The 16234-nt window shown below is 41.3% G+C and overlaps 1 protein-coding gene across 1 annotated transcript in view; it reads left to right on the top strand.

Moving 5' to 3' along the window:
• The window catches only part of LOC308125735 (cadherin-12-like), a 160091-nt gene that overhangs the window by 122741 nt on the left and 21116 nt on the right, over positions 1-16234 (top strand). Inside the window, exon 7 of the mRNA XM_080489695.1 lies at positions 10455-10708. Within this exon, the coding sequence (XP_080345821.1) occupies positions 10455-10708 (254 nt within the window). The remainder of the gene's footprint in view (positions 1-10454; positions 10709-16234) is intronic.

The raw sequence follows: 16234 nt of genomic DNA, 5'->3' as shown, positions 1-16234 counted from the left end.
ACCTAAACACCGTCGTTGGTGGAGCAGGAGTACATTTTATTGGCAGCAACAGAAAAAATAAAAACAAAAAACAAAATCACGAACTTCTCGAGATCACAAGAGATAATGACGAGGCACGGGAAAAGCCCAGACACACAGAACCCAAATGAACCAACGACCAGAACACACAGAAGACGCCCACTACCGTATTTACCAGAGCCATCAGGTGGAGACAATGACACAGTCAGGCACTGGTGAAACACATCAGGGCAGGAAGAGCAATCAGACACAAGGAGTCAAGGAATCCGAAAGCAGAGACAGTCAGAATCTCAAAAAGAAAACATGAACCATGACATGTGTTTGAATTGCTCAATACCTAAAAAAAATAAATAAATTCATGCATGCAGAGCAAAAACTTGTAAACTACACATGGAAATCCTCCTGCAGAGGTTCAAACCCATGTTACCTGCAATGAGGCAACAGTGCCATCCGCTTCACTGCAGAAAAAACCAAACGAACAAGTTAATTGATTGAAATCTTTATATGAGGATGTGCGCATCATCGCAAGTTTTCCTCAGTTTGGCTCAATTTAGGAGGGTTGATGTGCAACTACAAAAGTAGAATGAAGTCAAGCATTATCTGTAGGTTTACAGTTGGCGTCAAACCGTCCTCATGGCGACGGTGACTGTTTGGTCTGAGCCCACCGTGACGTCTCTGTTTCCAGCGACTCCTCCATGAGGTCAATGCGGTGAAACTCCGCCGCGCAGAAGAATAGCGACGTCCTCCAGCTACCATTGTGTCATCAGCAGCCCAGTGAACAGAGAGCACAAAGCACTGCTCATCAGTGAGAGAGAGAGAGAGAGAGAGAGAGAGAGAGAGAGAGAGAGAGAGAGAGACAGAGCGGGGCAGAAAGGAAAAAAAAAAAAAAAGAGCGTACATGCCCCAGAGAGCCATTTCCTGCCCGCGTGAATACCAGGGGGTCCTCACACTGTGGAGGAGGGATGCTCACTTTATTGTGCTGCCATCAGTCACATCGGTTTGTGTCCTTGGCTGCCTGGAGGCGTCTCCACCCCCCCCCCCCCCCCCCCATGCCCCCCCCCCCACCCCACACCAGTGTGGTGCCATGTGCCAGCGGTGGAGTGGAGCAACAGCGAGACTGCCACTCTTCATCGGACGGGGTGAGCCACCGGTGGAGCCCCCAGACACAGGTTTAATCTATCTCACCCACGCCTCCCCCGGCTCCTCATCGACGCCTCGGACACCTCTTTGTCGCTCTCCTTTCTCACACACTCACACACACACTGACATGCTGCATACGTAGACGATCCACATATAAGCTCCCCCCTCCCCGTCTGACCATCCGCCCCCTCGCCGAGCACCTGCACCTCCCGCTGTCCCGGGGTATTGTGCCCCCCCCACACACACACACACACGGCTCCTTTCACACCGCTGCCGAAAATAACTCATTTCACCTCCCACTGGAACATTCAGCTCTGTAATCAATAGATTAGTTTCAGCGTGTCTCTGCAGCATCAACTCTCAAAGACAAAGACTTCTTCGTGTATGAAGCACTGCAATGCTGGTGCAGTGGGCAGCATGCTTGCACCCCACCGAGGGGAACCTGGATTGATTCCAGGCCTTTGGAGTTTTATTTGAAGCTCTTCCAGAGCAAACTCATGGCAAGACCTGGATGTTTTATTGTAATATAGGCCTTCTTCCTTGGTGTCATCGTGAGAAAGTGGTTTGCACTGTTGCATCGCCGCATGAAGACATGAGTTCGACCCTCAGCTGCAATTTTTGTTTAAAAAAAATTTATTTGAAAATACTACTAAATGAGGGCTGTAAAGTGGTATAGTGGTTTGCATTGTTATGTCACTATGAAAAAAAAACCAGTTTGAATCCAGGCTGGAAGCCTTTCTGTGTGGAATTTGCATCTATATACCTGTGCTTTCTTTTGTTGTTTTTATTGTGGGCTAAAACTGTATGGCTCTTTGAGAAATAATTTAATGTATTTTCATTCCAATATGGCCTACGTGCTGGGTTTGTAAATGGCTTTATATGTTTATCACATAAGATACAACAATAAGAGGAATGTATAGTCTTTTGTCTGAGTGGCATTGTGGAGAACTGGTTAGTACTGTCGGTCGCTGCATGAAGATGAGGCTTTGAACCTCATCTTGTCTTTCAGTTTTATTTCTGTCTATGTCTGGGTTGTTTCACATCTTTAAAACAAAAAGTTGTCTCTTTTTTTAACATGGTAAACTTTTCCCAGCATGTTGCTGCCCAAAATATTGGAGTTACGGTAACATTTATTCCATGTATTGATTATTCCAAACACTGGTCATCAAGTATAGAGACATTGGTAAAGGCCCAAACTTGCTTCCTTTGCTGAGCTAAATTTCTACGGGCCTTTCAAACCTTATGTGTCCTTTACGTTCACGTGGTTGTTAATCAGCAGATCCAGTAGAGGGCAGTACACATTGTTGGTTTCATGTGTGACCATGTTTCAATGAAACTGATTCAAAACGGTTAAAATAAAGAATTGTATCCCCAGAAGTATTTATAATTTGTTCTGGGGAGATAAATTATTGCATTCAGTTTTCAAGTTTGTCATCTGAAGCTTTTTTGTCCGGATGTTCAGGTGAGATATAGAATTGTAGAATAGTAGAATTATTTATATCTACACATCCGTACAGTGCATCCTCCACTGTATTATTATTTCTCTTGTCTTCCTTGTTCTATTTGCTGGTTGCACATGAGCGATACTGCTCAACACTGCCCCCACAGGTCATCAGTGGTATTACTTTAAGTTTGCTGGAAAGGAACCAAATTACAAGTGTAATATACAGAAGAAGGAAGGCTCAATCTGTATCCCTCTGAGTATTTAGCATCAAGCGTATTTGGGCCTTTAAGCAAAACTTCACTCCGTACACATACAACAGGATAAATGTCACTGATTTAAAATTTTCGTAATGGCCATTTTTTTGAGGCCATTAGGAAGTGTCACACAACTACTTTTCGAACCCTTCCGACATTTGTTATATCGCTTATGATCTCAATGCTGCCCAACATGGTTCGTGGAGGTACTGCAGCGTTGATCCATATCATTCAATTTCCAGGAGGCTAACAAAAATACGTACAAAATGCTTGCACGGTACAGATGGAAGTACAAATGAGCTCCTTGCCGGTACCGGCTCCAGTTTCGGATTTGGATGTAGAAGATGGATGGTTGGAGCTGCTCCAAGCGATCAGAAGGTTTCGTCCTCTGAAGAGAAAATGCACCCAAACATTGTCATGATGTGGAAATATGTTGGCTCGCGCTGCTGCAATTACAAATGTGTGATATTCTAGTCATGTTTGCTTTTCCTTTGATTTGCTCTCGGAGGATAAATCGTGGAAAGAGGAGTGTGTGAATGATTCATAAGTGATATTGTAAATATATAATACTGTGGATAAACGGATTTAAAGCCGCCCCGCATATCACAGATTAAACAATACTGCAGCATCCTTTTCACCTTTTTAATCAGCTGCCTCTTTAGGTAATGCACACATTAAGCGCAAACGCATGAAACCGGGGCTTTAATGACTGGCTGTGTGATTCTTCAAAGAGGGGAAGGGACTGAAGGCAATCACGGTTATTGGCAGAAGAAGATCCCTGCCTCAGTATTTGTGGGTGAGCGGTACAGCTGAGGTTTGGAGCACAGTATCGAACTCTGCTATTGTAATACTGAAACTGAACACACAAACAAGCCGAGGAGCTATTAAATATGCATATCATCTCGTTTCTCCTATCCCCCCCAAAAATAACCACCAAGCCGGGACACAAAATAGCTGCAGCAAACACTTTACACATTGAAAAAGCCACGACAGAGAGGGACCTGGAACAGGTACCAGAGCGAGATGCAGGCTGCAGTTTCTTGGTCTTAAAGGTGCAGTGTGTGAGATTACTGTCATGCAAGGTCTATCCATTTCAGTACCGCTCACAGTTTTATCCATTTTTAATTAGTTGTTGCTCAGTAGTAGTAGCCACATGTACCATTTCCCTGCAAGCACATTTCCTTGAATTAGAATACAATGGAAAAGTTAACTTCTTACATAATTTAATTCAAATTCCATACGTTTTAGATTCATTACACACAAGCTGAAATTAGCCTTTTTTTCTGTTCCAACCTTTATCATTCGACCATATAAGTCATCACAAGGAAAGACAGTTCTTCAAAATTATAATTTATTTCATCGGATCATCATTTTAAGTTGATATATTTCAGCTTTAAGCAAAAACCTCACTTATTGCTCCCTTAACAGAAGCCCTTCTGTGACTCTGTAATGTTGAAGGATCTCGAAAAGATTGAGGACCAATGTCCTAAAGTGAATCACTACATCTTGTGGCAGGAAGTGGTACTGCAAGACTGGGCCACCTGGTGCTTTGTTATCTTGCTTACTTCAGTGTTAAATACCTGCATCACAATACACTAAAGCCTCTCCTCAATCGATGATTTGTCATATTGTTTTAATAGTTGAAGCCAAAAAAATGTATATTTAAAAAGATTCATGACACATGATTTTTGACTCATTACGTCATCTTGTGGTATAAAGTGGTATTAGACAAATTGAATACTTGGATCAAAACTGAAACATTGCATCAGATTTGAGGTTATTGTAATGCTTAAAGCAAAAAAAAAAAAAAAAAAGATTGAACACATTATTCCTTTAAAATTAATTGTTTGAATTACTCGATACTCATTGAAGTTGCTCAGATTTCCAAAAGATTTCTGGCTCCTGTTCTCGAGCGACTCGCTGTATCACGTTGTGGTGGAAACTGGTATTGCAAGGATAACCTGGATAAATTGCTAATGTCAATTTTAAATCTCTGCAGCATAATAAAGAGGCATCTTCAAGGTGTTGTCCCACTTTTTTCTTGTTTTTCATATGTTTCAAGCAAAAAAAACTCACATCTTGTACTTTTAAAGTATCTCAGTAGCATCCGCATTAATCTTTTTTTTTTATCTTTATGCCCTACCTGTGAGACGGTGATGCCTCGATTAGTCCCCGGCTCTGAATTAACAAATTCCCCTGGAACATAACAGGTTCAATTGGCTTAAAAAAAAAAAAAGTTCCTTCATTCAGTATCACTGGCAGTGCAATGAAGGTGCACATTTACATATCAAAGGGCGAAGCGCCACGTCTTGAATTTCAAGTGTGTTCTGTTGTGATGTTGAAGAGCAGCGGCGCTGACATGAGAGGAACTCGGTCTGTCCTCCTTACAAATTCCACCATTGATACGCTTCCTCGTTGTGTCCGCAGTAGCCTATGAAAACCTGTATAACAACCGCAGCCGTAATGAGACACTTCAAACGTAATCGAACACGTGGCGGCCATATGCAACTTGTTTAAGGATAATGTGTGTGTGGATACCGGGGAACACTCAGTCATGCAGGGCTGGTTGGGAGCTCATAAGTAGGTCAACTTCCAAGAAAGGGAAGGAAAAAAAAAAAATAGAGATGATACATGAAGTCTGAAAATGAATGGTTCGCTTTTTTTTTTTCTTTTTTTTTATTCCTCACTCCTTGGGAAATTTCCCCTATGGCTTGCAGATCTGATTTAATTCTCCCCGAGTCAAGCGTTGACACATTAGCATGTCTTCTCATTAGCTCAGAGCTTCTCATTACCCCCTCCTGCTCCTCTTTTTATCCCAATTTTAACAGCACACATCCCAGACAAACTTTGACCGTTTTAAAAAAAAAAGCTCTTCTGTCGTTTTCTTTTTCCGTGTCCAAACCATAAATTACCGTGTGGGATTTGGTTGACAGTTAATCACGGGGCTTTGTTTCATCTCCCGCCTCCGTTTGTTCAAGAAATGTCCCTGTGACATCCCTCATCCCTCCAGTTTAACCATCAAAAGCTTTCCATCTCCATGAAACACCAGATCAGTGCTCACTTCCACCAATAAATGTTATAAACGCATTTACATTGGATGGATGGATGGATGGATGGATGGATGAGAGAGAGAGAGAGGACAATCAAAATCACTTTTGAATCCATCCAAAAAAAAACCCTGACACATTTCAGTAAAATAATAAAAAACATGACCGTCTCAAACTTTAATAAGGATTTTTAAAAAATCCTTAAATATTTCTTAAAATATAAATTAACAAAATATTTAAAAGAATGTACAAAAAAATTATAGCGAATAACATATTGTAAAAGTTAAATGAAAGAACTTTGGGAAATATTTATAAATATATATACAGTATATATATATATATATATATATATATATATAAAATATATGCATTTTGTACAAAATGCAAAACAAAAATAAGCAAAATCAAAGTAGTTGTAACTTTATCAGAAAAGTATAATATCATGTAAAACATAAGCCAATCAAAAATCCGAATAAAATTAGATGTTTATAAAAAAAAGTGAAGTATAACCTGACATAGATTAGTATAATTCCACAAATTCCAGAAATGTCAGTGTTTTACATGATGATTGGAAGTTTTCATTCATTTCTTATTTTCAGTTTTGAAGAAACAGGAGAAAAGAAACACTAATTAATACCAAATAAGATTACTGATTTCGTCAGGTTTTTTGGGTTATAAAACATATTGACCAGATGGACAGAAAGGAATTACATGATGGTACAAGAATATTTTGTAAATCTGACTGATATTTCAAAGTCATTTAGCATTCGTCTCACTCTGGAAGCAGCTGGGAAAGGGAAAGGATTGTCTGTTTATTAATAAAGGCCTATCAGTTGCTCAAATTCACGTCACGTTTGCTGAATTTGCTTGACTTATTAAACACACTGGCAGGTGAAACTAAGATTTAGGGACAAATCCTGAGCAACCATATAAAAGCTGAGTGTTATAAATGAGGTAAAGTTGATACTAGGGCCTCGTTTACGTGACGATGTTTTCAAGTGAGAACTGAAACCTTGAAGCATTGTGGGTTGTCCACTCACAAGTCAACAGAGCACGGGGCCACTGAAAACACAACTTTTTGAAAATATCTCCCAAGGTATAAAGAAATAAGGTGTAACTTTCATAAAGTCAAAATACGGCAAAATATTAAAGTGAAATTTTAAATAAATAAGTAAAAGAAAAAAAAGAGGTAACAGTTAGAATTCAATTAAGATCAATATTTCTACTTTAAGGCCAGAAAACAATTATTTCTATACTGTGTCAGGTAGATTTTCTTTTAGATTCAGTGTCGAGGCAGATGGATTAAATAAAATAACTTCCAGCTTTGAGTTTAATAAGGAAGACTAATCCACCTTTCCACCGTTCTGTGTGTGTGTGTAAAGTTATTCTTTTAAAACCTGTAATCACTGTTTTGTTTGGAACAGTTTCTAATCCACCTGAACAGTTCCCCCCCGCTTGTTTCCAGGCTTCATGTAAAATAGCCGGGGGTCCGAGACACCCCCCCCCCCCCCCCCCCCCAATTGAGCTTCTGCTCTTCCTCTTCCGCCTCCTTCTCTTCCTCCACTTCCTTTTCTACCTGCTCCTCCTCCTCATCCTTATCATTCTCATTCTCATCATCGCTATCGTCTTCTCCTCCTCTTCCTCTTTCTATTCCTCAGCCCCATCTTCCTCATCATCAGCATCCACCTTTCTCTTCTTCCTCTCCTCTTCCTCAGCTTCCTCATCATCATTATCCTCTTCCTCAGCTTCCTCATCAATCTCATCCCCCACTTCTTGTTACACCTCTCCTCCTCCTCTTCCTCATCCTCCTCGTCATCCTCAATCTTTCATGCTTCCTCTTCCTCCTTCTTATCCTCAATCTATTCCTTCTCTTCTTCCTCCTCCTCTTCCTTCTCATCCTCCTCCTCCTCCTCCTCCAGCTCATCATCATTATGTATTTAAGTGTTTGTATGTTCTTTGTTTGGCTTTTTTTTTCTCACGCTGCTTTGAAATGAAATAAACTCCACATAATGAGAGCTTTCATTTCCCCCTCTGATTGCCTTATTGATGCAGTTGTTAGAGAAACAAAGTCGCTCCATTTCAAGCTGATTCTCGGGGAATTTGCGGTAAAGCAGCAGGACGCTCGGAAAACTGAAATAACGAGACCGCTTTCTGCAGGTACGGTGGCATTTGAATGGCACCCATTATCATTTCATGTTTCTTTTTCTTACCTGTTAAATGTGTAGGACTGTTGCTTCGGGGGAGCTTCTCCTGGTGTTGTCACCTCTTGAGAGTGATTGAAAGGGACAGAGTGTATTTCCTGTTAAAGGATCCTACAGCGGGGCCCAGCCAGTTGCATCTGCTGCACTGTAATCAAACCAATCACGGCGGTTGATGGTCAATGATTGCTTTCAGATTGGCTTGCCTTCACATGGCTTTTTTTTTTTTTTTTTTTCTCCCCCTCCTTTCTTTTTACGGACACCTGCTGCAGCTACAAGACTGTGAAAACCATGGAGATAGAGGGGAGACGGGGCTGCAGGGGCATGTGCTGACACTGTGAAATCACCACTCATTAGTTCTAATTTATATGCTTTTAGGCCAATGTTTCAAGTGAAAACGTATCGTTCGGAAGGTTGTAAGTTCAATTCTCCATCTCCCCAATTTCTCGCGAATGGGTTGATGGATTGAACGCCTTTACAAGGCAGCTGCCCCCATTGGGATGTGTGTGTGTGTGTGTAAATGTGATTAACAGTGTAAAGCACTTTGAGGACTGCTGGAGTGGCGCACAAGTACTATTCAGGTGAACTTCATTGACCTTGGGAGCCATTTCAAAAAGTTGCATTTTCTGTGGCACTGAGCATCGTTGTCTTGTAAAGAGACGTTCAAAATGCAGGAAAGGTTTTCCATTTTCCTTCACTTGATTGGATCTTACATCTTTTGCTGCGTCTCCTCTCTCGCATTGTTTTCTGCACAGCTGTTAGCAGCTGCTTCCTCTCCTCAAACAAGGTGCAGGAAAAGCCCCCCCCTCCCGGTCCTGGGGCGGGCAGATAGCGCCGCTGCTGCCACACCGGGTTACATGTTAGTCAATTTGAAATACACAGAAAGGGAATGTCTCTCATGTGACTCCGGGCCGGCAGAGCGTGACCGGCTCGCCGAGCACGGCCGGTCACACATGAGAGGGCAGGAGACGGACGGGCAGGCGTGAAGGTTGGGAGGTGGGTGGTGTGGCTGTCGGATGTGCGCGCCTCAGCCTCAGACATGCTGAGGATGCTGATTCCTCCCCTTGCGTTGACTAATTGACCCTGAGCTGACGTGTCGGAGGCTGCGAGAGCACACAAACCTTTGAGCTCAAAGGACTCCTGAAAACAGGAGAGAGGTGAAATATTAACTGGTGTTGCCGTTTCTGGGTCAGTCGCTCTGTCCATCCGTCCACACCTGGGCAGTTCACCCGTCTATCACGGGTTAAACACATACAAGCAGCCTCACATCTTCACCCTGACTCCGTCAGGCACTTTAAAGTCACCAATTATCCTCAGAAAAACAAAAAACCTGCCGGAAACTCAACATCCCCACAGGGAGAACATGCAAAACTCCACAAAAAGGCTCCAGATTGCAACCAGGATAACTAAGGTACCTCAAACAAAATGAAAAATAAAATCTTAAAAATCACATAGCATTTAACAATGGAAGAACAGAATAACAAAATGGGCAAAAATATTATTAAGAACACAATTTAAATGGATTAACACATTTGAATACTAACAAAACAATAGATGCATTCATCACAAAATCTGAAATAAGGCAAAATCAAATTAGTAGAAAAATATTTAAAAAAAATCTAATTAATGTAATAAAATAACCGGAAGACAATTTCATATAGTAAAATATAATTATCAATAATAATGTATACGTTATACACATTTACGAGTGTGAATGTATACACATATACATACATTGGCGTGTGTGGAGGTAGAGGAGGTGAGAACTGCATTAATTCGATTTTTATGGCGAAGACTTTCACTTTGTTTTATGGTGTAGGAGAGTTTACCGAGCAAATGAGATAGTAAAAATAAATATTAGTCCACTTTTACACAGAATGGACCACATTAGGCAGTCCATGCCTGGATTTACCCTTCTAAGTGAAAGTGCCCCCCCCCCCCCCCCCTCTAATGTTCATTTAAACACCACCAATACCTACAGCCATTATTTGTAATGGCACATGAGGAGATGTTTTCACCAGCGTCGTGTTGTTCTGCTTCTCGTTCAGGTGAGAACAATCCCATTCGTATGTGTTTTTCTGTGCGCGACAGCATAAACACTGCAATCACCCAAACACTGGAATCTGTCGGCTACGAGCTGAACGGTGTTGACATCCGATACTTACTCGAGCGTGAAAATAGTGGAATAACAAAAATGAACCCAGGGCAAACTGATGTCAACACCGATGCTCTTGTTGAGTTACAGCACCTTTTAGTTTTAAGAGCTCTTGTGAACACGACCGAGACAAGAAATTAGAGCAGGAGTGCTAATGTATGAAATGAAATCTTATTTCCTTCTTTTTGTTTTTTGCAGCCCCTGGACTATGAAAGCAAGAAGGCTTACACCTTCAAGGTAGACGCTTCCAATGCTCATCTGGATCCACGGTTTCAGAGCTTTGGGGCCTTCAAAGACACAGCAACAGTCAAGATTAACGTGCTGGATGTGGATGAGCCCCCAGTGTTCAATAAGCCCTCCTATGTGATGGATGTGTACGAGGACACGCCCGCGGGCACCATCATCGGCGCGGTGACGGCTCAGGATTTAGATGCCAGCAGTAGTCCCGTCAGGTAAAAGTCTTCTGTCTGAAACAATAGAGTCTGCACACCGACACCGGGGGGGGCGGTTATACCACAGTGCTTTCAGTGGTTGTCTTCATCGGGCTCATAGGCAAAGTGGAGGACGTGAACGCAAAGCCAGAAATGCATGTACAGTATGTAAGTGTAGGTACGTGAAGTGAAACAGATGTTACTTGGAACTCTTGGTTTGGTTGTGATAGCATCAGAAAATTGAAAACTATAGATAGATTCAATCGGACATCAGAAAGGTTGAACATAGAAGGAGTTTATTTATTTGATTTAATAGTGTCTTTTCTGGATCTATTAAAATCTTGGTGACTTGCCATTTTTTATACTGCAAGTTTTTATACTGTGATTTGAAAGAATTAAAACTGTAGAAAATAAATAATTACAAATATTATCTATGTAAGTTTATTAGTTTGGACTAAGGCGGTTAAAACAAATTTCAGGAGAAAATAATTCTAATACAAAAAAAAATAAAATAAAATATAACAAGTAATCTAAATTCAATTAATTTTAAAAAACCACACATTTTTACAGGGACATGTTTCGCAAGTTTCTTGTCTGAACGAGTAACTATCTCTATCAAGATAGTATCATTGTTGGTGACGTTCGTGAATTTGCAGACGGTCCCTTATAGCATATTGCCCACCTCACTCCTAAGAGAAAGAAGTGTTGATTGTGTATTGATGATGTCATCTGTGAATGTCTTCCTATCAGAAGCCTAGTATCCCATTCGCATGAGAGTATCCTAGTATCCCATTCGCATGAGCAGGAAAAACGTGTTGGTTTTTTTATTTTGCTCGACATCTTTTATTTCCCCCCGTCATGTCCCATTAGGGGCTCCGAACATTTTTGGCCTTTTCATATTTTGGAATTAAAGAAGGTCAGAGCAATGATTTATTTTTTTTTGTCTTCTTAGACACAATAATCTTTTATTTAACTGTTGCACTGCAGTGACTTAAAGTGTGTGGTGGGCCTCTTCTTAAAGGGTCACCAGAGAACTCCAGAGTTGGCTTTAGTAGGATGCCTTTACCAAGAACGTTATTTTCTTGAACAAATCCTGATGAAATGTGATCCATATATGACTTTGGTGGCATTAGCAGGATATTATCAATTCTGAAATCATTTCAGTGACATGATAGCGTAGAATGTTTCCATTGAAAGGTTAAATAAAAAGGCCTCACAAGGTTAAATAATAGGTGTCGTATTTATTTCCTGATGGATGAAAGAAGCCTGAACTCCTGCCATACAGCAGCTGCTGATTGAAGGTTTCACATCTCTTAATACATTCATCAATTCCTCCGGTCTGCATTCATCACTGTCATCGCGGCTTTAATCCTGAGAGTTTTTGTCAGGTTTTCTGCATCAGGAGCGACGGCTAATCAATCCACGTCCAACATCCGACTCTGTCGTGTGAAATCTCTCTGAGGCCAAAAAAAAAACGAAAAAAAACTTTATTACCCCGCCTCGTTACGCAGATGAAAACCTGATAGGTGTCTGTGTGAGAACGGGGGCGATATTAGAAGTCTCATTACGAGCGTACAGATATTATCTGACGATATGATAATGAATCCAGTTAATTCATCTGGACACCAAATGAAAGTGATGTTCAGTGCACGGGGACGATTCTCTTTAAAGGGGGGGTTGGGTTGATGTCCTTTTTCAAAGTTTATAAATCCATCACGTTGTCCTCAAACTTTCTGATTTGTCGTCAATATTAAGGTAAAATCATTTCATATCTACCCTGGTTTCCCCTCTGATACTTCAGTGGGAGATAACAATATAGCGTCCTCTGCAAAAGACAAAAGAAAGTGCGTGCCTTAAAAATGCATGAGGCCCCCTTTTTCAGCTTTTTAAAATCTATTAGCTACTTTTACTCCTGCAGATTGCTTCACGCTCGCGATTCTTCGAAGATGAATCATTCGAGCGGTGCGCAGAGAGAGGAAAAAAGGGAGATACCTGTTGCGTGGGCAGTGGTTGTTTTATTATGAATATTTAATTCAGAAGGAAAACAAAAGACGAGCAGAAGCACTGATTTGTACAACAGAAAGCCAACGCTCTCCACTTCTTCTCCTCCTCAAGCACTTTAAATATTCATCAGCAGCACGGCTGACATTGTTCATTTGTGCGCCTTCGGAGAGCCATTCTTCTTCTTCTTCAGCTGCCTCTTCTTCACAACAATAGACCCAATGACCCGTCATGCATAGGGAATTATGCTTTTAGACTGCAGACTCCCCTCTTTAGCCACACGGTGTCACGTTATCTGCAGCACTGGAAACAAAAGGCCAACATGAATACTGCATCGATGGTCCATTCCGAATAACCTCGCAAAGTTTGAATGACTTTTACACAGCAAACTTTTAACCTTCAATGACGAAACTCATAAAATCACGTCTCACCACCTTACTATAAAGTAATGTGATACTGTAAGACTTCTGTAAGGGGCTGATAAAATCAGCAGAAGAGTTACAATTAATTGTTTCGTGCTAGATTCAGGATTTTACTCTGTAATAAATACTAGATGTTTGACATCAGTTGTCAGGTCTTTGGGCAAGAAACCCTCCTGCGTGGGTCAGTTTTGGCCCCAAACAATATTTTTCTAAAATAGAAAGTGGCTGATATTTTGAAATTTATTCAGTCTAGACAACTATTTTTCAGTGAGAGGATATAACACAACGCTGACATCTGAGAAACTCGTGTAAACATATCTCAATATTAAAATAGTGAAAAAGAAAAAAGTCCTGTTACACTTGAAGCCACTGAAAACTGAACATTTTGACAAGTTTCACCTTGCGTGCAGTTTTCAAAAACACTTGAATTCGTCTCCTTATAGATAGGGAAAACGCAACTTTGCTAAAATGCTACGCATGCACGCCACCGCAGTAATTAATAGTCATTCTGCACATGCGAGAGAACAATGGCGGCCTCCGGAGCAGCATGACTCCAAGTCCAGATCCTCCTGGGACTTGGTAGTTTTACCAACTCGTGGCCTGGCACGCTAACGACACTGTATGTGTTGAACTTTACTGAAACGAAAGCGTAAAAAGGACGCGTTTCACTTGAAACGTTGTTGTGTAAAAGCTGCAGTGTTGAAGAGAAACCAGCCACGGCTTGCTGGAAGGTGGACTGAAGACGCCAGACTCCGTTATTGGTGGAAGTGGAGCTCTTTTTTCTGGACACACGAAAAACCAGAGGGAGCAAAATTCCAAAAGCACAAAATCCACTGAAACACTGGAATGCAACCTACGCAGAACACAGACAAACCAACAACCAGAACACAGGGAGGAGGGCCAATACATACCACAGCCACCAGGTGAAGACAATCCCACACTCAGCTGAAACACATCAGGGCAGGGAGCAGCAATTAGCAGAACATTTACAAATAATCATGTTTTAGATACTAGATTTTAATTCAGTACATCAGTTCAGGCCAAACCGGCTTGCCTGAGGGTCAATTTTGGCCAAAAAACATATTTTCTCGATAAGAAACACGTGAAAGGTTGTTTGAATGGGACGTACGATACTTTAATCCCCACAGTTTTGTACAGTGTTGACTACGTAGAGATTGCATCCAAGCAGTTTTAGTAAATATTTGTCATACACTAATGCGATCTTCCTCGCTGGGTAATGTGAAACTGTATTTCAGCGCTTTAACCTGGAGTATTCATGTATCGAAGTGGTTCTGGCTGCGCTGTAAAGTGAACCGAATGCTTCAGAAGCTCAAACCGAAAAAGACATTTTACCCCGAGGTGAGATCTCAAAGCACTGATCTTTTGAACTCTTGATGGGTGTTTGGCTGTAATACTCATCAAAGGGACTCACATTAAACTATTTGGACGCCATCGTGTTCACTTCAAGGCTGCACACAACGCGGCGTTAAAGAACGGACGGATGACAGCTGAAACCCGAAGTGTGATTGAACTAATGCTTCGTTTTTTTTTTTTTTTAATTATTACTCTTTTTTTTTTTTTTTTTAAAGCTCAAGTGGTTTTGTCATCACGCTCATTACAGTAAAAGACTCGAGGGGTTCTGAATAATGCGCTCGGCCCGTTTCTCTTAATGACTGAGTCAAGTCCAGTTTGAGGCTCTCTGGTGTAGAAAACAAGCACGATAAATATTCATGAGAAATCGCCTTTTAAGATCAAATAGCTCGCCATGAGAAGAAGAAATAACGCCGGAGTGGTGGCACACAGACACAGAGAGAGAGAGCACGAGAGAGACTGTCCTTCCTGTGAAGCATCCCGGCACAACCCCATGAGAAATTAAGCATCGGTCTATTGGACGTGCCCGTGAGCAAGGCAGCGAGTCTCCGACCTCCAACCTGCCAGTAGAGGGTGAATAGAATGACGCCTTTCTCCTCTTTAACAGTCACAAAGTTATTAATGAAAAATGGCCTTTGAGGATGAAACAGCATGAGATGATGAATGGTGCTGTCAGTGGTGCGCTCGTTGGTTTCAGATCTCCTCGGTGTTTTCACAGTCTGCATTTAGAACAACAGGAAAACGTGCATTTTCGCGGAGACGACGACTTGAGTTCTGATCTCCCGCGACAAAAAGAGCGTCGGTTCCTGAATCGCCTCGGTTAATGGCACGAATCTTCTGACTGAATCAGTAGTCTTAGGCCTCCTAGACCCGGGAGACAGTCGACTCAGACGATTCTGTTGAATCGGTTCAATGACTTGTGTTAACATCAAAGGTACTTCATTGATCGTATTGGATGCATTTTAATGTATCCGCAGAATAGATGATCAGGTCATTTAGATGAATTGGTTCACCGACTCGAGGTAACCAACTCACTTCAAACCCAACAGACTCAAGTGATTCATTTAAAACCATTCACTAGTTCAGGTGAATCAGTTCACTGATTCGGGTTCGCAGACTCACTAGTAACACAGACGGCTGCAATGATTCAGTCGAATCCGTTTGATAACTTTAATTGGGAGACTCATTGAAAACACCATGGAGTCAGATGATTCTTTTGAATCCGTTCGCCAACTTGAGTTCGCCAACTCATTGGAAACACCTCAGACTGAATTGACTTGCTTTTAACGATTCACTATTTTGAGTTGGCCAATTCACTATAACAATGATGGTTCAGATGATTCAGTTCAATCGGTTCACTGAGTGACGTTGACCAACTCTCCAGAAACACTCAACCCTCAGATGATTCAGTTGTTTAGATCCAGTCAATGTTAAATACGGCAGTACAATGACTCAAATATTGTTGCTGTGTTCACTCAGTTTTGTACAGAATTAGAAAAAAAACAGCTTTCTCTTTTTCTAAACACCAACCTGGAATCAATTTCCACAGAACCCGAAACTTTTCAGATTTTTTTGACTGAGAATTGTTGATTGTTCTTAATCTGTTGAATATATCAAACATTGAAACATTTCACTAGAATCCTTGAATCCGCAGAGACCAAACAACAACAACCAAACTGACCCAACACTGATCAAGTCAGTGAGAAACTCCATAAAATGAGTTTACCACTGTTACCCACCAAATTAACATTTA

Source organism: Lipophrys pholis (assembly GCF_963383615.2).
Source record: "Lipophrys pholis genome assembly, chromosome: 20".
NCBI classification, from domain to species: domain Eukaryota; kingdom Metazoa; phylum Chordata; class Actinopteri; order Blenniiformes; family Blenniidae; genus Lipophrys; species Lipophrys pholis.
This window is presented reverse-complemented; position numbering and strand designations above follow the sequence as displayed.